Raw genomic sequence first — 20,629 nt, 5'->3', positions numbered from 1 at the left:
CCTCTGGCTGTGTGGGCAGCAGATGGTGTCACATTACATATGTTTAATTCCTGTTGCCTATTGTTTTTCAGTGGGGAGATGCATTATGAGCACTGGGCTGTCTTTTGTGTGGCACTGCTTCTCAAAGCAGTCAAGGCTCTTCCATCATGAGCTTTTTTTTGTTTGTTTGTTTTTTCTGTGCTGACCAGTCAGATCAAGAGGAAGGCAGGCCTTCAGTGTAAGTGGCACTGTGCGGTTTCAGGCTTAAGAATTCACAAGACTTTGACAAAAAGCAGCTTTTTAAAAGAGCTTTCTGCTTGTATTTATTGAAACAATAGCTATGATGCTTCTGTTGCCTAGCAACACACACACACACACACACACACACACACACACACACACACACAGCCGGAAGCAGGTTGGGAATAAAGGCCGTGCAGTGCTCTACACGTTTTTTCAACCTTGAGCAAATTTCAGCATTAACACACCCCTTAATGTGCAGTCTGCCTGATGCTAATTGGTGGGTTATAAGCTTTCATTACTTCCATCGGCCTCGTAGCTCCAGTGCAAATCTAACGCACAAACTTCCGACACCAAACGTTGTTCAACTACATTTGCGATGAGGAGGAAGTTAAGTAAACTTAATTTTTGGGCAAGATGTTGCTTAAAAAGAGCAATTCCACCCTTTGTTTTCAAAAATTCTGCCCAATTATATGGGTTAGAATATAAACAAAGGATAATAATCGTTCACAGTGGTGGTAATAGGAACCAGACGTCTACCTTTTAAAAGCTCCCTCCCAGAAAGCTATTACACAAAGTGGTTATTAATATGTTGCCTGATTATTGAAGCATTGTTTTGCAATAGTTTTGAGACAAGATTTTGACCTAAAAAGTATTTTTAAAATGCATTCAGTACAGAATGGTGCATGTAAGGCAAAAGTGGCCAAAGTGGCCTTTTTTTTTCTCTCCTTCAGATTATGACTATTTTAATATCAACAGTATCATTTTGGATAGTAAATAAATGGCTATATTTGTGTTGTAGACATTGTGCCCCCTGGTTCCCATCACCACCACTGTAAAGAAACCAGTAAGTTTCTCTCTGATGAACCATTTCACACCAAACCACTCTGAGTTTTCCGTCTGAATGAGTGATTATGAAAATTTGAAAAGAGGTGGAATTCCCCCTTTCATTTAAGAGAGAGATGTCTGATGTGTCTGAAGCAGGAAAAAGAAATCTGAAGGAAGCACAGCTGTGTCTCTCCCATTAAAGCGCTACTGGTGGGTGAATAAGCGATGGTGGTGATAAGGACCCCCAGTCTCGCGTGTCCGCTTTTCTCTCACACACAACAAGCGTTTTCTTTATTTCCAGGCCAGGCTGGGATCAGGACCCTCAGTAGGACGTGAAAAAATACAGCTGTGAGATCAGAGCACTCTGGCACGCTGATGGACTGATGCCAATACATCTTGCATAGAATCTTCAGCTTTGCACTTTCTCATCTGTCCGTTTACTTCCCTCACTCATATCATCCAGCTGTGAAGCTGGGGTTGCTATTTATGTATGAACATTATTTATGCAGGGGGCTGTCAGCCCCCACGAGAGAGCAAGAGAGCATGTGTATGCCTGTGTAATGCTGAGAGGCTGGGTTAGAAATGGGGCTTTGGGAGAAGCGTTTACTTTATTGTTCTGTATGTATTGTGTTGCTGGTTGCATTGCTTTGACAGTATAAATGTAAATTTGTCATGTCAATCAAAGAAAAGATTGAATGGAGAAAGAGAGAGATGGAGTGAGTATGTAAGCGAGAACAAGTGATGGAAAGAGACTCAGAGTGTGAGAGAAGCAGACCGAGAGAGCGAGCGATGGAGGGATGCTGATGCATGGCTGCCTGATGTGGAGGGGGAGGGTGAAAGAGGGTAGAGTGAGGGAGAGAGAAGGGGGGAAAAGGAGTGTATGTGAGAGGGGAGGAGTGCGGAGTGGCTGTAGATGCAGGAGGAGCTCTGTTGGAAGATGGTTTCAGTAAGAGGGGAACTGACCGTCGCCTACAATTTAATGTTCAGTATCTTGGATTCCTTCTCTATGGGTAATAGATTTGGAGCTTGCTTGGACTGACTCTCTCGCTCTCTCGTTCTCGCTCTCTCGTTCCCGTGCTCTCGTGCTCTGTCTCTCTTTACTCTCTCTTTCTTTTCTTTCTCCTTTCTCTTTTTTTTTCTCACTCCTACTCTCTCGCTTGTTTGCTCTTAGTCCCCTAGCTCTTTTCCCTTCTCTCTCTCTCTCTCTCGCTCGCTCTCTCTCTCTCTCTCTCGCTCGCTCTCTCTCTCTCTCTTCCCTTCTTTTTCTTTGCCCATTCCCTCCCTTTCTCTCTCTTTCCCTTTCTTTTTTCTCCCAATTTTCCTCTCTTTCTCTCTCTCTCTCTCTGTCTCTCTCTGTCTCTCTCTCTCTCTCTCTGTCTCTCTCTCTCTGTCTCTCTCTCTCTCTCTCTCTCTCTCTGTGTGTGCACTATGTTCAGCTTTATGGATCGTTCCTGCGCTCAGCGCTGAATGCGGGTAGAGCACACTGCCTGCCCTTTATTCATTTATTTTGCACTGGAGAGGGAGAGAGGAGGCTGTTGCTGCTCTGCCGAGCGCTGCGATCGTCTGGGATTCCGGCTTGTTTTGTCTGCCGAAGGTGGAATTTTAACACGCCCGATTAATGTGTCCCTCTGTTGCTTTTTACAGGGGTGGCTCCTGCAAAGAAAAGCCCTAAACTGGTGAGTATTCTTTTTTCTTCTTTCATATTTCTAGCCATCATTTTTACCCCCCCCCTTTCCTTTCTCACCTACTGTTACTTTGCTTTCCTCCTTTTCATCTCTCTCTCTGTCTCACTCCTCTTTCTCTCATCTCTCTCTGCTGTTTCACCCATCTTTACTTTGCTTCGCTCTTCTCAGCATATGCTGTTTCTCCTGGTGTGTGTTTGTTGGGGACTGAAGCTGTTTGTGAGAGTTAATTGGAGTATTTTAGGAGTGTGTGTGTGTGTGTGTGTGTGTGTGTGTGTGTGTGTGTGTGAGGGGCATTGGGATGTGTTCTTGGTGTTGCTGTTCTGATGCCTGCATGTGAAGAGGGTTTGTTTTCACTGTGCTCTCAGTGCCAGCCTCTGAGATATCCCTGAAGATCTAATGGAGCTGAAAGGGCTGCTTGGCGCCCCCTGCAGGAGTACACTGTTAAAGGTGGTGCTCATAGCAGGTGTTTAAAAACCAGACTTTTGGTGAACTTGCTGTATTATGGAAGGTTGTAAATGCTGTTTACATTACGAATAGCTTATTATTACCGTAATTATTATTGTTGTGGTGGTGGTTGGTGGTGGTGTTGCTGCTGTTTAGAATTCTTAATTATTTTAAAATGTATTTTATTTACTATTTTCAATTTATTTTGACAGTCATTTTATATTATTAGTACTATTTCCAAAAACAGTTTTGTAGTTCCTTATTTATATCCTGTAGATAGATTTTATTTACATTTTTTCATTATTTGCATATTTTCATTGTTGTATTTTAGTATTTTAATATTATTATTAGTAGTAATGGTAATATTGGTATAGTTTATTAGTTTTTAATACAATTTATATTTATGTATTTTCACATTCAGCAGTGTATGCAGTGACCTTTTTGATTATGGCATGTCCTCCACAGCTAAGAGTTAATGTTTAATTGAGTGTATTTCACTCAAATCTGTTGATAACCCACGGTTTCATGTAAGCGAGTGTATAGCCAGAGACACAATCAAGAGAATCTTAGTTTCCACTTTAGTCTAAGAGTTGCATCAATCCCTCAGGGCCCGAGAGTCTGAGCAATCTGAGAAACGCGGAGTGTCTGACTTAATAGTAAAGCCTGGATAATATATATATGTCTGCAGAGGATGGGCTGTAAAATGTACTGTATTGTGTATGACGTGGTTCAGGTTGTGGTTGGTTCAGGTCAAGGACGGGTGTAGAAGTTGAAAAGGATTTAAGACTATGTACTTACGGTGCTGTTCAAAACGCAGAGACCACCCTTTTGTTTAGTGTACAGTATAGTGTAACATCTGTTAGTATTTTTGTCCGCTGTTTACTTTTGTGTACTCAAATCATCAGGAGTCCTCCCAACAAAAGCTGTTCCCAAAGGACTCACCGACAGTAATGTTCACACATTCAACTACCCAAACTCACCTCAGCTGCCTTGCAGATTTCCTTCTAATATGTATCTAAAATGATAAAAAGAGATATATTACTGATGTGAGATACAAATTAATCCACAGCAGAGTAAGTGGAAAAACAGGAATTTTCAAAACTAGATTTCTAACAGACACCTGGAAGACCTGGTAGATCACCAAACCTGTCCCCATCAGTTAAAGAGCCCCCAAAGCTTTCATCTTTGACAGAGAGGAGAAAATCAAGCTTCACTCTTGTTTCATATCTGAAAGTATCCATGGGTGAGAAGACAAGTCAGCACTGTGAGTCTGAAAGGATGTGTAGCTGTTGGGAAGCTGACTGATGAGTCTAGATTAATTGAAACATGAGAAGTAGAAAAAGTAACCAACTTCTTAGACTGAACTTTAAACCTGTGAAAAATATTCCTGCATATTTCTTTGAAAAACTGAAAGCAAGTCTTCTGAAAAGAACGGAAGCTACTTATTGGTTGTTTTGACTGGACTTCCGCAAGATACTGTACATACACAGCAGCTACACACCGCCCTGTTCTGGTCAGAATATCAAATATTTTCCCCCGTCTCTTTAAGTCATAGGTGAAGACGTCATGCAGGTCCTCAGCAGAGAAGCGCATGGTGCTACTCCGTCACTCTTCACTAGTGGCATTCACTTACCATGTTATCAGCGTCTCATTAAAAACCATTCTCAGTGGAATTCTGCCTGTTGGAGGCTGTTCCTTCTCTGGAACAACGTGAGCCATCTCTGGGATTAAGGGCATTCCGTCTACTGATGAATTCTTCTCTCTGTTGATCAAGAGGAAATGAATACTGCGCGCCTTACTTACTTTCACAGCGGCCCGCCCCTTTCCCATTCACTGTAACTGCTTGATCAGTCTCTGTCGAGCCTCAAAGGACTGAAAGTTTCGGGTTGGCGAAGGAAAATCCACTTTGCATGCGCTTTATGAGCACAGAGAGAATTCATATCTCTGCATGCTTATGATTAAAAATTAAGCTCCTGGAAGTGGATTTTTTTTCTCTCCGAAATAAAGATTGTAAACAATTAGCAGGCAATGGCTGGGGCAAGAAATATGTTTGAGACAACATGAGTGAGATTAGACAGACTAGAAGATGGAAATCTACACTAAGTACTAGGCTTCATAATTATACTGTACCTATAGTACTCTCCTTATTACAGAGCCCTGCTGGTGACATCCAGTACAAATAAAAACGATGTGCTAATACATGTGGGAATAAGATCCTAATGTGTGGCCCAACTTAGGCATAGGAAACGAGACAATTACGTTGTGGTGCGACTTAGGCATGGTAATGACTGAATTACTAAATCAGGCCAAGTATTAGGATCTAGTTCCTACACCTTTCTAAGTCATGGTCACAGCCAAATTATCTCCTTCCCACTGCTTACTGAGTCAGGCCATGCATTACAATCTCGTTCCCTTGGCTTGCTAAGTCATGGCCATGCATTAGGATCTCATTATTACACCTTACTAAGTCGTGGCCATAATTCAGTTATCTCATTCCTATGCTGTACTAAGGTGGGCCACGCATTAGGATCTTGTTCCCATGCCTTACAAAGACATGGTCACAACTTAATTATCCCATTCCCATGTCTTACTATGTTGTGGTATAAAGCAAGAGAATAGGACTTCATAATGTATAACACCCTGAAATATATCACAACAATTACCAACATTGCTAAAAAGAAGCATTATTGAGAAATATTGGTTTAAAAAAGACATTGTGTGAATTTGAGTCTTGCTGTATAAAGTGTTGTGCATGTAATTATGCCTACTTAAGAGCAATTATAAAAGCTTATGTCAGGTATTATAAGGTGTGATGTGAAGTGTTGTCGAATTCATATAACATCAATTTTTGTTTTTGTATTTACTGAAGTGTAAAGTTAGCAATGGTTACCTGCAGCATAAAAAGCTGTTAATTGATGCTCAGTAGAATGATGGTTCTAATGGGGGGGGGGGGTGCCATCACAGCACATGTACGCTTCGTAACCAATCAGATCATGCTGTTGGAACTAGCTCTTACTAGCTCGTCAGAAAGCATATAAGGAAGTCTACTTCAGATCACTACCCAGCTTGATGTGGTTTGAGGAGGAGCTGCGATAATTTCTGTATGCAGTTTGTACCATGCTGATTATTGTACATAAGCTTCATTTGTTAGATATCCTTGTAGTTCCAGCGTGAAACTGCAAACTTAAGCCACCAAGCATGCCTTGGCCAATCACTTACATTTGAACTAAGGGGTAAACTTTGAGTTTTCACTGATCTAATCAGATGCATTTCACTGATCTAAGATATTAAGATGACTGAGTGGTTTGAGTGTTGAAACAGAGCATTTCTGACTCTGTACTGTTCTTTTTTTTCCCCTCCTGTTTCTCTATCTCTCGTTCACCCACTTCCTCACATCCACAAACACCCACATACTACTTATGACCATCCCCTCAATTCATCCACCCGCACATTTTGACCCACTGACACACAGCAGCAGTTGGAGAGAAAGGACAGCCAAGGCAGCTCTCAGCACAGCGTGTCCAGCCACCGCAGTGCCCCATCAGACTCCTCACCACTCCACGCCTCGCAGGCTCTGGCCACCGAGACGGCGGCCCCACCTGCCCCAGTCCAGCCGCTGCCCGGCCTGCCCCAGCAGGACGTCTCGGCAGACGGCACCCTCGCCAAGAAACCAGACCCCTTCAAAATCTGGGCCCAGTCAAGGAGCATGTATGAAAGTAGGCGTAAGTAATATGGGATTTTGGTGGTGGGTGCTTGGGGAGCTGGATCTCTGGGGGCTGCTGGGTCCACTGAAAAAAATGGAGAGGGGCAGGTAACAAGTAATGAAGAGAGATATGGGTGCGCAGCAGGGCTATATTGGGAGAAGTGGACTAGGCAATGCGTTCCTATTTATTTTACCTTAGTCATGATGCTCTTACTAACACAATTACTCTCTGTGGTGTGCTTTTCTATTCATTACATACATTCACTCTATATTGCAGCAAGAAATGGACTTTGTTATAAGTTATTTGTTATGAGGTTTCAGGCCATGTTCAAGGCTTTCATCAGATGTAGCAGGTTTCAGATCTGATTTTTGACCTACTGTCAAACTATATTGGCTTATCTCATGTGTGGCTCAAGGTAATGTGTTATTCTTGGTTTCAGAATAGGCCGGTTTGTGCCACTGGCTCAGTCAGTATTGGCCAAAAAAGTGCCAAGGGCAAATATGTGATTAGCATCAAAGAGCATGATAAAGTTCTGTATTGATTTAGCTCACATTAAGTGTTTTGAAGTCTAGACATGCACTCCTGGAAACTGTCCTGCCATTTGCCTTAACTTCCTACTGGCGCTTTGAGCTAAACTCCAGCATGTCAAATGAGGAATCTTTCTGTGGAAACCATTAGCCCTCTGTGAGGCTCTTCTGTGTGTTTTTGCTGTCAAGGACCATTATACTGTAGTGCTGTGCCATCCACACTTGGTCTAGTTCTAATTAGCCTGGTTCACTTGCCTCCTCTATGCGTCAGACCTCTGGAACAAAGGCGCGAGAAATCAACTCATCTAGCCCTTCTGACCAATTACATACTGTCCTGCTATCAGCGATCTTACACGCATCGGTGCCCCTCAAACTAGTCTCTGACAAACGTGTGTGTAATTGGTGGAGACGGAAAATGGCAAAATCTCATATTTCTTTCATGTCCACGTGATGCGGACGTGGACGGACGAGTGAGCTAATTAGCAGGAATATCCTTCAGCTGCTGTCGGGAGGTTGCGGGTGTTGAAGGCTCGACTCCCAGGTCAAGAGATTTCAGTGGCTAATCATTCCTCCAGTGCACCCTGCTTTCATGTTGCTCTTTCATTATTGAACGCCTTACAGCAAAGGAGGGGGCTGGGACCGGCAGCACCGCCCACGAATCCTAGCAGGGCTGGGAGAACAGAAGAGGAGCCAGGAGAGGTGGAAGAGGAAAAGGTTGCTTCAGAAAAGGCTTGTCACCTTTGTGTTTTCTTTTTTGTAGTGATGCAGTTTTTTTGGATTCCAGGGCCCAATCAAACATGAAGTCTGCATCTGAGAACAGCCAATATGGGCCTCCACAGTCAGCTGTGGTTCAGAGTTCCTGAATCGAATTAGCAGCAGATCGATGAGATTCTGATCGATCTGCCATTTTTGAAGTCAGCCAGAGTTCTGTTATGCCTTGCTTGAGCACCCCTTAGTGGGTATTTCAGAGTTTATCTTAAGCACACAAAAGTATCATTAAGTGACTGCAGCTTAAGTGAATGTAGGTTGAAAGCTGGGGCAAGCCATAATGCGCAATTTGGAAACTCATTCCGGCAGCTTAATGGAGATGGAATGATCCGGGAGATCTCTCCTAGCCGGGGCCATTTTATATGCCTCTGGAGGCGCTCGGACCTCTGATTGGCTGTGTGATGGACACTTCTGTCCAGACTTCTAACGTGGATCCAGCTAGTCTGGATTAAGGTTGCCTTGATTACCTAGACAGAGGGCAATACTGCAAGGGCAAGGAGAAGCCATTTCAAATTCAAGTCTGTTATTTTCTTCAAATGAATCTTATCCTAAAGGCATGATGAGCTGGGATTTACTGTCTTATTCCAACTGTACTCGCATACAGCCATTTCTGTCTGGACTGCTAACATAGACACGGTTAGTCTGGATCAAACTCGCCTTGATTACCTTGACAGAGTGCAACACCGCAGTGAAACATTAGGGAGGGGGAAGAGATTCAAGTCAGTCATTTGCTTCTATCGAATCGAATGAACGAGAACAGGATTTACTGTTCGTATTTTCTCGCATCCAATTCCACTGTAAAGCCATGCAGGATCCAGGCATTATTGCTACACTGCGCAGATGAGATGGTGTCAAAGTAAACCTTAGTCTTGTTCTCTGTGCGGCCTGCCTTGCCCTCTGCTGTTGGAGTGGAGACAGGGTAGAACACCGCATGCCTAATTGTCGATTCAGTGGACAGATTGCAGCCCAAGCTGCTCCTGCTCCTAGTGCTCCCACATTGCTTCCTGCTGCATCGGCTTGGCTCGACAATGGAGGAATGCCTGTTCTCACAACAGACAGCTTGCCATTTCCCAAATCCCTATCATATGCCATGCAACAAAAGTGGTCTCAGGATGGTGTCAGAGTAACTCCCTCTAGCACTTGGCTTCTCATATTAACACTAGTCAACACCAAGATTTTCCCCGACCATATATGGTTTGAATAAAATTGAACAAAGTAGCATTAACGAGTCAGGAGAAAAAAAAACAAGCCATAATGTAATGTCTCTGCACTGCTGCAAGTCAACCAGTAAAGCCCAAGTCAGAGCTATCAAGTCGGATTTGGCCAGAGTTTTTTCAGACCATGTCATAATTTTTTTTATTTATTACACACTCAGATTCAGTTTGGTGTGTAGGTCTCGAATGCAAATGAAAATACTATGACAGTAGTAGGTTATTCATGCAAGTTCTCGGAAACATCCTTCACAGTTTGTTCCCTGTGAGTACATCTTTCGATGTACTCACAATCTTCAGATTCATCCCCTCGGGGAAGGGAACCGAAGCACAACTGAGGTTACAAATTGTTCTGCACATTTCATGCAATTGCACGGTTCTACCAGGAAGGTCCATGTCCCCAAATCTTCCACAGTGTAGCTTTAATGTATTTGCTTTCCGTGAACAGGTAATGGAAGCTTGTACTTCTCTGATTTTCATTGTATAAACTATGAATCTAAATCACCAGAGACTCAAATTGTGTTGTTGCTATGCAAAAGATGTTAAGCAAGTTTTTTGTCCTAGTGTCCGAAGTCTGTCACAAGTCTGTCTGAGATGATTTAACAACAGCTCTCCCTAAAATGGGTTTAGGCACAATCCAAAACTTGGTACCGTCCCAGATAGAGTGCCTTTTCGCTCCAACATGAGCATTATACCCAACCCTAGCACATTGGCCTGTTTACTTTCTGCACACATCTGCAGGTCGTCAATACGAGACTAACCTGATAAAGTGAAACAGACATCGCGTGAGTAACCCTGCCTGCTAATTGCCTTCTTAGCTTGCATTTGTTTTGAAATTCTGCATCTGGCAGAACATTGAGCGAGGGGCGTATGATGCTTTTACTTCAGCAGCCTAACATCCTGACATCCTGCTGATGCATGCTAGCAAACACGTCAGAGGAAGGAGTGGCAGTGCTGTCAATCGTCTTTGCCAATTTGACATGGAGTGGTGGAAGGTAACGGTGTCTTTTCGCTAGAGTGAGGTTAAAGCCCAAGGGCAAGAAGGCATCATACAGGTTTAGTGCTTCAGAGGAGCTCTGAAATGGATCAGGTCACTCTGCGTATGCCTGTTCTTTGTGATATCCTCCATGCAGTTAGGTCTGAAATGCCTTTTGTTTGCGAATTATGAGGTTTTATACAATGAACAAGGTGCTTTCATAACCTATAAGACTTTGAAATCAGTTTAGTGAGTCATTTATTCTGTTAATTCAATGAGTCACTACATGAGAAGCCAGCTATTTTACCAAATAAGATTTGTTACATTATACTCTGTTCCTTTCCACTACAGTGCTAAATAATAATAATACTGTGTTATAGTTCTCTTACTTCAGTCTGGGTGTACTGATTTACTGGATCATTTCTGTAATAATAGCTGCCAGTTCAGGCTTGGCTGGTGGTTGTAAGGCTTTGTTAAAGGTTGAAAAGGCCCTGGCGTTTAAAGCTGAACCTGACCATAATTCTGATTGGCTCCAGCCAGAGTGCAGTCGTTAAAATGATGATGTTATTAGCTGTCACCGTTTCGCTACATCTCGCCATTGCTTTTTACCTCCTTCCCCAGCAGCTGCTGCACTTGACATCAAGGGAAAAGAGTGGAATGATTCAGACCATTTGCGTCATGCTGCAGGTGAATTGATTGTGGCCTTGGGTTATTTGTCCCTTTTCAGTGCCGGATTACCAAGAGCAGGATATCTTCCTGTGGAGGAAAGACACAGGCTTTGGCTTCCGGATCCTGGGAGGGAACGAACCAGGAGAACCAGTGAGTTGTTTTTATTGTTATTATTGTTTTATGTTTTCAGCTTTCATTCATTCAGCTTCATATTCTGAAGTGCACAAATAATGTATTGCTGTTGTCAGATCAAAACCTTGTATCCCCAAAATGGTAACTTTACAGGAGAAGGAAAAAACATGCTTTACTTTTAATGTAAGTCAATGGAACCAGACCCCCACCCCTGACATTTGCACACAATGTAAAGAGCAATAGGTATTTTCAAATAATGTCAACAATTGAAAAATGACAAAATTGGAGATACAAGGTTTTCTTCCGACAGCAGCGATATGCTAATATTTCACTGTGTCCCAAAGTTTGGATCCTGCTCATCCAATGCTTCTTCTGAAATCAAGGAATTGAATAGCTATTTTGGGACTCTCTTATGGGTTGTGTTTACACTAAATGTAACATAGCTGTGAGGATGTGCTTGCAGAGAGCCACAAGAGCATTAGTGAGATCAAGAACTGATGTATTTTGATCAGTTGTGGATCATGAATGCTGCGCTAACTCATCAGGTGATGAATGGTGCACCATCAGTCACTGTGGGCAGGAGATAAGAGCTAAACCAATATTTTCACTGTAAGACTTTAATCTCTCAATGCAAGGTTTCAATATCAGGCTTACAGATATCAGGCTTACGGTGTCTAGTTATCCTTTGTTGACAACATACATCTTAAACAGTTCTAAAGACAGACATTATGTTTAGGTGTGATGGACTACTCCCCATATGGTCAAGATGGCTAGACTGTTGATGTTAATGTGTCTTAGATAAGGAGTGTGAAGCGTCATGTGACCATGAACAAAAGTATTTAGACCAATGTTTTTGCTAGGATCATGTGGGTCCCAGAGAAAAGAAAAAAAAAAACATGTTAACCCCATTCAAAATTTACCTTCAGTGATTAATAAAATTGCACTAAAGTACACCACTTATTGAGTCTAACGCCATCAAGAGAGCAACAAGGCTGAGTCCAAATTGCATAAAGTAGCAATATAAGGGGTCTAATAAAGACATTAGGCAGCACGATTAAAAAGCTTACATTGTCATAAGTTGGGTCACTTACTGAGTCTGGTACCATCAAGAGATAACCAAGGCCTATTGTGCAAACCTCTTGCACCACATGAGAGCTCAAAACTGTGATTTGAACTTAAATATTAGTGGTAGGCCATTTTCATCACTGTTACTACATTTGCTGCTTGAGGTCATGTCAAGTACATCTTGATGAGGTCCACTCTATTTTTAGATGTGATGAAACCAAGGCCTGGGTGCTAACTTGATCTTTAAAAGTTTGAAATCTCGGCGTACTTGAAGGCTTTCATTAGTGTTGTCCAATAAAAATTCTAATTAGAGGAGTCGGAGGCTCATCAGTCGTTTGAAGCCTGAGCCTTCTCTCTCACAGCTACAAAGATGGATCTCAAGGCTTTTGAAGATTTTCCAAACGTAATAGAGCAGGCTGGCTTGGCAGGCCTCAACCCTCAGCCTTTGCAGTTTGTTTATGACATCCATTTCCGTGTCCAGTGAGCTGTATGCTATGTTACAAAACCCTCACTATTTGGCAGGACTCGGGCCCAAAAGCATCCCCTGTCTATGCGTGTGTGGTCGAGTGGTTGTTAAATCCCTGCAACTTGGTCCATGCTTTCATCTCAACTGTGCCGTCTCATACTGGAAGAGAAAAAATCTCTCCTGGGCCACCCATGTTCTCTGTTAAAGAAGCCAAGTTTATTTGAAACTTGTTCAAGCTCACACGCTGCTAGCTTGGCCGGCATTTCTCAGAAGAAAAAGATGAAATGGCCCCCGTGAGGTTTTTTTTTCTTGGCCAGGATGGTAACGGGATTTGGTCCCAAACATTTCATGAGGGGTTTATCTGTATGGCAAGCATCGCTCATCAATTTAGGCCCAAAATAAACAGAAATTTGAGCGCATTAAGACAACCAGCACTAAAGACTCAGCTGGAGCCAACAGGCAGAGTCTTCCAGAACTGATTGTCAAGTCATTCCAGAGATGCATGTTTCTGTTAAAATACATTAAAAATACAGTAAAATACATGAAAAATGCAAAAAAAGTTAATGATCATCAAACTTTAAAATATGCTTTAATTGGGGGGTGCCTTGTCCAAAACATCTGAATCTTATTTATATATAAATCTTGAACTACATTGCAGGCCCAAAGTATGGGAGCGTCAGTAATAAAGGTTTCTATATATGTATTTTTTATCAATTAAGTTATAAATTAAATGTGGGCATTAATCATGAATCATTGGTGACATGACACTTTTTCTGCCCCGTCCAGATTTATATTGGGCACATTGTGAAGTATGGGGCAGCAGATGAAGACGGCCGCCTGCGCTCTGGAGACGAGCTGATCTGTGTGGATGGAACAGCTGTGGTGGGAAAGTCCCATCAGCTGGTGGTACAACTCATGCAGCAGGCTGCCAAGCAGGGCCATGTTAACCTGACCGTCAGACGCAAGACTGGATACGGAGGTGAGCGCCACTCAGATCCACTCAGAACCATGTCAACAGCCACTTTAGTATTAAATATAGCAGGCTAGAAGCCAAGAGTAAGCCATGAGCTAGAAGCCACATATGTATGTATGTGTGTGTGTGTGTGTGTGTGTGTGTGTGTGTATGTGTGTGTATATATATATATATATATAAAAAATAAACAAATTATATTTCTTGATACGGTGAGTTTTTATAACGTTCTGGTCTGATTAAAGTTTAAGGTCTGGGTTTAAAATCTGTGCTCAGACAACCATAGTCCAGCGGTTCATATGTAGTATTTAAGTCCTGGCCTGGAATGCTCTATGACCTTAATGGAATTATGAATAATGCAAAATACGCTCTAATTATTCATGTGTACTGGACAGATTTTATTTAAATGAGAGTTCACGGCGCATGTTAATGAAGGAGCACTCGCTGAATCTTGATCTATGTCTAGTATCTAATAAAACCTAAAGCCTAACCCAGAGGTTTTCAGTCCCCATGCTGGAGACTGAAACCATGTACAGTTTCATGTTTTTGCTGCTCCAAGACATCTCATTCAAACCCCTCAGCTAATTACTTCATTAGTCAGGTGTGGAGAATTAGGGCAGCATGAAACTGTGAGGGAAAGAACCATAAACCCCTTTGCTTATAGCAATAATAAAGTCAATAATAAACCCTGTTTTTTCAGCAGGGTGCGTAATGCTAACTGCTGGATTATATTAACTACATTAGCCTGAAGCTCCAGTGCTAAACTTAAGAAACATGTTGTGGCTGATTAGCTACACTTCGGGTAAAGGGAAAATTGTTGAAGTAACGTATTCCCCTAACCTCTATAAGAGAAATATATTGTATAGTTTAGAACATAAGAGTTTACTTTAAAAATAGAAATTGCTTCATTCACAACCCATGTGATTAGTCCAGTTTGGAAATGCAAGGCTAAAGGGAGGTTGTATGCCAGTTAGCATACTTAGATCATACACTTGCCCCAAAATAAGTTAGAATTAACCAAGTACAGACAAAATTCAGTCTTTAAGATTACAACTTCTTACTTGTACAACATACTTTTGTCCATTTTTATAGGTAACAGAATGGTAGTTTGTCAGAAACCAGTTAGCGCAATGCTAACTGGTTGGTGTAAGTTTCCATTGGTTGTTAGCCACATTAACCTTGTTGTCCTGGTGTAAAACTTGAGAGGCAGACTTTGCACACCAAACTTGGCTGAACGACTACACTGAAGGCTACCAGACACGCTGAGTTCTGTCGCACGACATCCAAAAACGTGTTGTTTTTATTGAAGGTACACATGGCGGCAAGCACTGTTACATTTCTCAGCGCCTCACGGTGCTCCTCTCATCATTGAGCCATTACTATGTGGCATTAAAGCCACAGGGAGACTACAGAAAGCTGTCAAAGTCAACTTGTGACTTATAATTTACACACAGAAAAGCAGTCAGTCTTTTAGACATATGCTAGTGATTTGTTACTACAGCTAATGTTACTAGCCTAGTCTTTTACTTAGCTTGTATCTTTCAGCTCATAAATAGCGGGTCTGTGAAGAGTTGCCATTACATTCAGTTATGTTAAGTTTTATTTAATTATCAATGCAACGCATTATATGTAGCATAGCAGTATTTGGTATGGCCGGTGTCAGTGGCTCTTAGGGTAAAGAAAATTAGTGCGAATTTTTTTTTTTTTTTGCCGAAAATCCGTGAACTGGTTAAATGGTGAACTTCATCTAAAAAAAAAAACCACACATTTTGAGCTGTCCAGAAGTGTATTTGTCCATTTGTCGTTAGTGTGGAATGATGCTGCGGCCTTGCCAGGAAACGACCAGAGACCATAAAAAGTGATTGAGCACGCTTCAGTCCTTCCTCCATCCCGCCTGCTGATGAGAAAGTACAGCGTTTAGATGCAATGTCGCTCCACCTCCTCCACTTTTGGCTCATGAATCTTCTCCCAGCACCCCCAAAACACCAGTTTGTCACGTTGTTCCATGGCGGTGGAGTGGCTGATTTGAGGCAGCAGTTCCAGCAAACTATGTGAAAATGAAAATAGGTCATAGAGCTGCAGCACGTTCCCCACAGACTCTACATGTTATCATTGCACTGCTGTGAGAATAGAGTCTTATATTGTTTATCTGGAGGGGAAAGGTTTTTTGATTGTATCAAATGGAGCATCTGTGATGCCTTTGATGTTTCAGCATATCCTCTCAGGTTAAAATACAAAGGGATCGTACTCATCTGATGTCTCAGTGTGAAAGTACTGATCACTGATTTTGCCTTCCAAATCGTGAGCGAAACTTTAACAATAATGATAATAATAATGGATTTTGTGCCAAGAATATTTGTCTTTAAAGGGCCCGTATCGTCTATATATACCTCACGGAAGGAAAATCTTACCAAAATGGTAACTTTACAGGAAAAGGAAAAAAAAACTTACTTTACTTTCAGTGTAAGTCAATGGAACCAGAAATTTTTGGTTGGTTTTTGGTTGGTAATTTTGGGTCATTTCTTTTGGTCCATTCATCATGAAAGCAACAGGTATTTTCATATATATATATATATATATATATATATATATATATATATATATATATATATACATATGTGTGTGTGTATTGAATTGGCCACAATACAGGGCAGCCAATCAGAGCAGGGCAGCACTTGTATTATACGTAAGTGTCTGGACCCTTTAATTATCAAAAAATGCCTTTATGTTTTTATGTTAAGTCTAAGTCTTTTGGAGAGAGTCTTAAGATCGTGATGGTGGTGGTTTTATGATTGTTTTATAGGACCATATCACAATAAAGCAAAACAGAAAACCAAGATTTTAAAGATACAACAGATTGATGTAGTATGTATGATTTGTTAAGGTTTTCACTCCTTCATGGGTGTGATGTCACAACCTACCAATTTGTTTACTTACGTTTATTTACACTTTAATCTGTAGTCTCAGCCGGACTGCTTTTTGAGTGAGACATCAATCAGAACATAGGTCAAATGGTACTTAAAGGCACAGTAACAAAAGCGGTCTGTTCATTTAATTACTTTTTTTTTTTTTTATTTACGGGTAAAAATGCAAAGATTGATCATGCAAAACTGAATTAGGACTGTTTTGGGTTCAGAAAACCACACCAAGTTTATAACTGGACTTCACTAAGAAAAAAACACAGTGTTAGAAAAATGTAGAATATTTTTTAAACACTTATCACAATAATGACTCTCCGTCTGTCTCCTCAGTAACAAAAGTGGATGGTGACGTTCCTCCCTCGCCGGCCTCGTCCCACCACAGCAGCACGCAGGCAGCCTCACTGACGGAGGATAAGCGGACCCCACAGGGTAGCCAGAACTCCCTCAATACGGTCAGCTCTGGCTCCGGCTCCACCAGTGGCATCGGCAGCGGTGGGGGCGGAGGGGGTGGAGCCAGCACGGTGGTCCCCAACGCCGTCCAGCCATACGATGTGGAGATACGGCGTGGCGAGAATGAAGGCTTCGGCTTTGTCATCGTCTCATCCGTGTCCAGACCCGATGCAGGAACCACTTTCGGTGAGACTCGCCTCGTTTCTCAGTGCTGATTGGCCAGTTCGCTAGGTTGGGTTTTGATGCACATGTACTTCATTATGCACATAACTCAAATATATAGTGTTATTAATTCAATCGAATATGTTAAATGTGATAAATATATATCAAAATAGTGAAGAAAGCGGGTACAAAACAAGAAATTAATTTTCCTAGCAAGTTTAATGGAACTAGCAAAACAAAAACACTACACAATATTAATGTTAATAAAGCTGTTGGATATCACAATGAGTGTGTTCACATGCACATGAGAAATCAGATAATGGTCTACATGAATCAGGCAGTCATCAGATTTCTGATTTGCAATGAGGCAGAAAACTCACAGAAGAAGACGTGACGTAACAATGTAATAAAAAAAAAAAAATCCTGCCACTTTACCTGAAAATATGAACACACATCATCTAGAAGAAGATGAATATTTATATCCCTCATTTAGTCAAGCATGTAGTTGGTTTCAGCTTCGCTTTGACAGTGTTTTGCTGCATCTCATGGCAGCGCTGCTCTCTTATTTCCATACCGCAGTCTGTTCTGCACATGCGCAGACTGAGAAATGAGAGAGAAATCAGAGTAAGAGTTTACATGCACTGAGAAATCTGATTGTGGAGTTAAAATCCAGCTCTCTTTATCAGATCTCTAGATGGGGGCATTGTGATTGTGATCAGATTATGACTGGATGGTCCTCTTTTTCGGTGCAAACTGAAATCTAACATCTCTTTTAAGCTAATTGCAAAAAACTAAAAAAAACGACAACAGCACCGTTCACTCTTAAGCTGAGCTGCAAGCAAAACATTTCAAAGGCTACATAAACAACTAAAAAGAAACCTTTTTATTTTCATATAGACCCAAAAATTTAATAAAAATATATAAATTTACTTAAAAAGCTTTTTATCTTCATGCAATTTTGTTGTGACAATAGCCATTTTTGCATTATTGCTTTAGCCATTTAGCCAGACGTTTAAAACTGGCTCTCCATGTGGGACAGCAGGTTTTAAGCCCAGTACAGGGAAGCACTTGTCAGGCTACTAATGCTTCGTTCCGTATGAGGTCATTTGATCGGGTCTCATATCGCCGCTCTTAATGATATGTTGATCATGGAAGCTCAGATCGCGATACGATTACACGATTTATCGTGCAGCCCTAATGGGATTCTTAGTTCTTCTTAGTTTATAGATTGCTGAGATGCATGGTATGTTCCAGTTTGCCAAATCAGACACGTGAAAAGTTTAGTTGGATGATGTTTGCACAGCTTACTGGCTTAAAAATCAAAAGGTCATTGCGGAGATCTAGGAAAAAAAACAATAAATACTTAGAGTTATGTCGATCATCCTCTTCTGCTGAAAATGAAAGCTGCTTTTAGGAAGAGGATTGCAGGATTTGTGGTCTTAGTGGCCCCCCCTTTTTTTTTTTGTTAATTTTGAGCAAGTTCTTTGTTTGTGGTATTAAAAACGTCACTTGACTTTGTGTCCACTTCGCATACGTCGTCCCTCTCTGTGCCTTTCTGCATGTCCTGCTTTCTGCTGTCTGCCAGCTTTTCCATCTTCTATCTTTAACTAGGGAATTCTGTAAAGGTTGCAGCCCATTGCCTCGCTCTGTCTGTTTGGCTCCTGCTCATACCATAGCCTTACAGTCTTAAACAGGTGGTTCTGCAAGCGTTCTTTAGTAAAGAGAATGGTTCTGTTTAGTTCAATTTGGAGAACTTGTGCGTGTTTCTGTACCATTTTTGACTATGGTTCTTCATACCACCAAAAAAGGGTCCTCCTATTGTTATGATGTCAAGCATTTAACCGTGCAAGAACCCTTTTTGGTGCTATATAGAACTATATTCAAAAACGTTTCAGGTAGAACCATATACAACACGTTCTCAGCCTGATGAACCAATTCACCATGGAATATATGTTAGTAGTTAAGTGATACTTTTTTGATCCCACAACCGGGGAAATTCCACCTCCACATTTAACCCATCCGTGAAGTGAAACACCACATACACTCTAGTGAACACACACACTAAGGGGCAGTGAGCACACTTGCCCGGAGCGGTGGGCAGCCCTATCCACGGCGCCCGGGGAGCAGTTGGGGGTTAGGTGTCTTGCTCAAGGACACCTCAGTCATGGACTGTCGGCCCTGGGGATCGAACCGGCAAACTTCCGGTCACAGGGGGCCAGATCCCTAAGCTCCAGCCCACGACTGCCCCCAAATGAAACAAACACGCGCAAAAATGGACTTAAATGTATGCTACAAAATATGGCTACAAAATATGGCTACTACTGTTTTTAGCTATGCTGCATATTCTCAAGGACGCAAACCTCCCAAATATTTCTCGGCTGCTGGACTACTTTAATCTGAGGGGAAAATTGTGTTTTTTTGTTTTGTTTTTTTTTTGTCAAAGTATTCCTTTAAATAGCTGTTGAATTGGGGCTGCTTTCCTGGGTCTCACACTGCTTGTCCTAATCTCAGCAGACGTCAAACAAGGACTGATAGGACTAGCAGAGATGGAAAGCACTCCTAGTTTTCATGGCTACGAAAGATAGAGATCAACTTGGGATGGAGAAAGCCAAGGATTTGGCGGCTTTCTGCTTCCAATAAGCAATGTTTACCGACCGAGACTGGTCTGTTTGCTCCGTTTATGAGCAGGTGTCCTCGCTGCGGCTTCGGCGCGGTGCTCACAACACATCAGAAAACAGCAGAGAGAGAGAGAGAGAGGCATGGCGGACCCTGACTCTGACGGGAATGAAAAGCGATAGCAGTGGCGCTCGTTCTCGGCAATGATGAAACTGGCACCGCTAGGGAGAGAGAGTGTAGGAGGAGAGAGGCCTCGGGGCAAAAAAAACAGAGATGCTGTCAGTCACGCGGTACACACTTATTTATGCAACATATAGAAAAATAAAACTGATAAATAAAACCCATAAAACTGAGCATCCCACGTACCGAAGTATAGCTCAATATTTTAGTATTTACTTGTTTTACAGAAGCCCAGCACTTCATCCAAAATATTTATTTATTTATTTGTGCTAAAAGCTCAGTGTCTTTCATGTGAAATATCTAACACAATTTCCCCGCTTAGCCTACATGTAGTCAGTTAGCCGCGACGTTTGGGGTCTAAAGTTAGCTTCTTTAGCCGTGCACTGAAGATGCAAGGCTAATGAAGGTAGCTAACAAGTAAGGGAAGCTATGCTAACTGTGCCTAACACATCACAGTCCCGGTGAACACAGTAAAAACGCTGAAATGTTTGTCTGATGCTAAGACTGAGCATTACATTAAACATCTGTCAAAGTGTAGATGAAACGAACGGGACAGAAGAATTATAAAAGGCTTTAAATATGCTAATCAGCCCTATCGGAGGAAGATCGAGACTGGGGAATACTCGACTAATCAGG

General features: G+C 41.8%; 1 protein-coding gene across 6 annotated transcripts in view; it reads left to right on the top strand.

The window, feature by feature from the left end:
- Positions 1-20,629, top strand: part of magi1b (membrane associated guanylate kinase, WW and PDZ domain containing 1b) — a 230,809-nt gene that overhangs the window by 184,846 nt on the left and 25,334 nt on the right. For 4 of the 6 annotated variants that reach the window (XM_017711575.2, XM_017711583.2, XM_017711537.2 and 1 more), the window contains 5 exons: positions 2,692-2,723; positions 6,649-6,898; positions 11,090-11,181; positions 13,481-13,673; positions 16,916-17,221. In XM_017711575.2, coding sequence (XP_017567064.1) covers positions 2,692-2,723; positions 6,649-6,898; positions 11,090-11,181; positions 13,481-13,673; positions 16,916-17,221 — 873 coding nt within the window. The remainder of the gene's footprint in view (positions 1-2,691; positions 2,724-6,648; positions 6,899-11,089; positions 11,182-13,480; positions 13,674-16,915; positions 17,222-20,629) is intronic. The other 2 variants (XM_017711557.2, XM_017711565.2) reach the window with 2 other exon arrangements.

The sequence above is a fragment of the Pygocentrus nattereri genome, chromosome 21, assembly GCF_015220715.1.
Source record: "Pygocentrus nattereri isolate fPygNat1 chromosome 21, fPygNat1.pri, whole genome shotgun sequence".
In the NCBI taxonomy this organism is placed as follows: domain Eukaryota; kingdom Metazoa; phylum Chordata; class Actinopteri; order Characiformes; family Serrasalmidae; genus Pygocentrus; species Pygocentrus nattereri.
The sequence above is the reverse complement of the archived record's forward strand: the minus strand, read 5'-3'. Positions and strand labels throughout refer to the sequence as shown.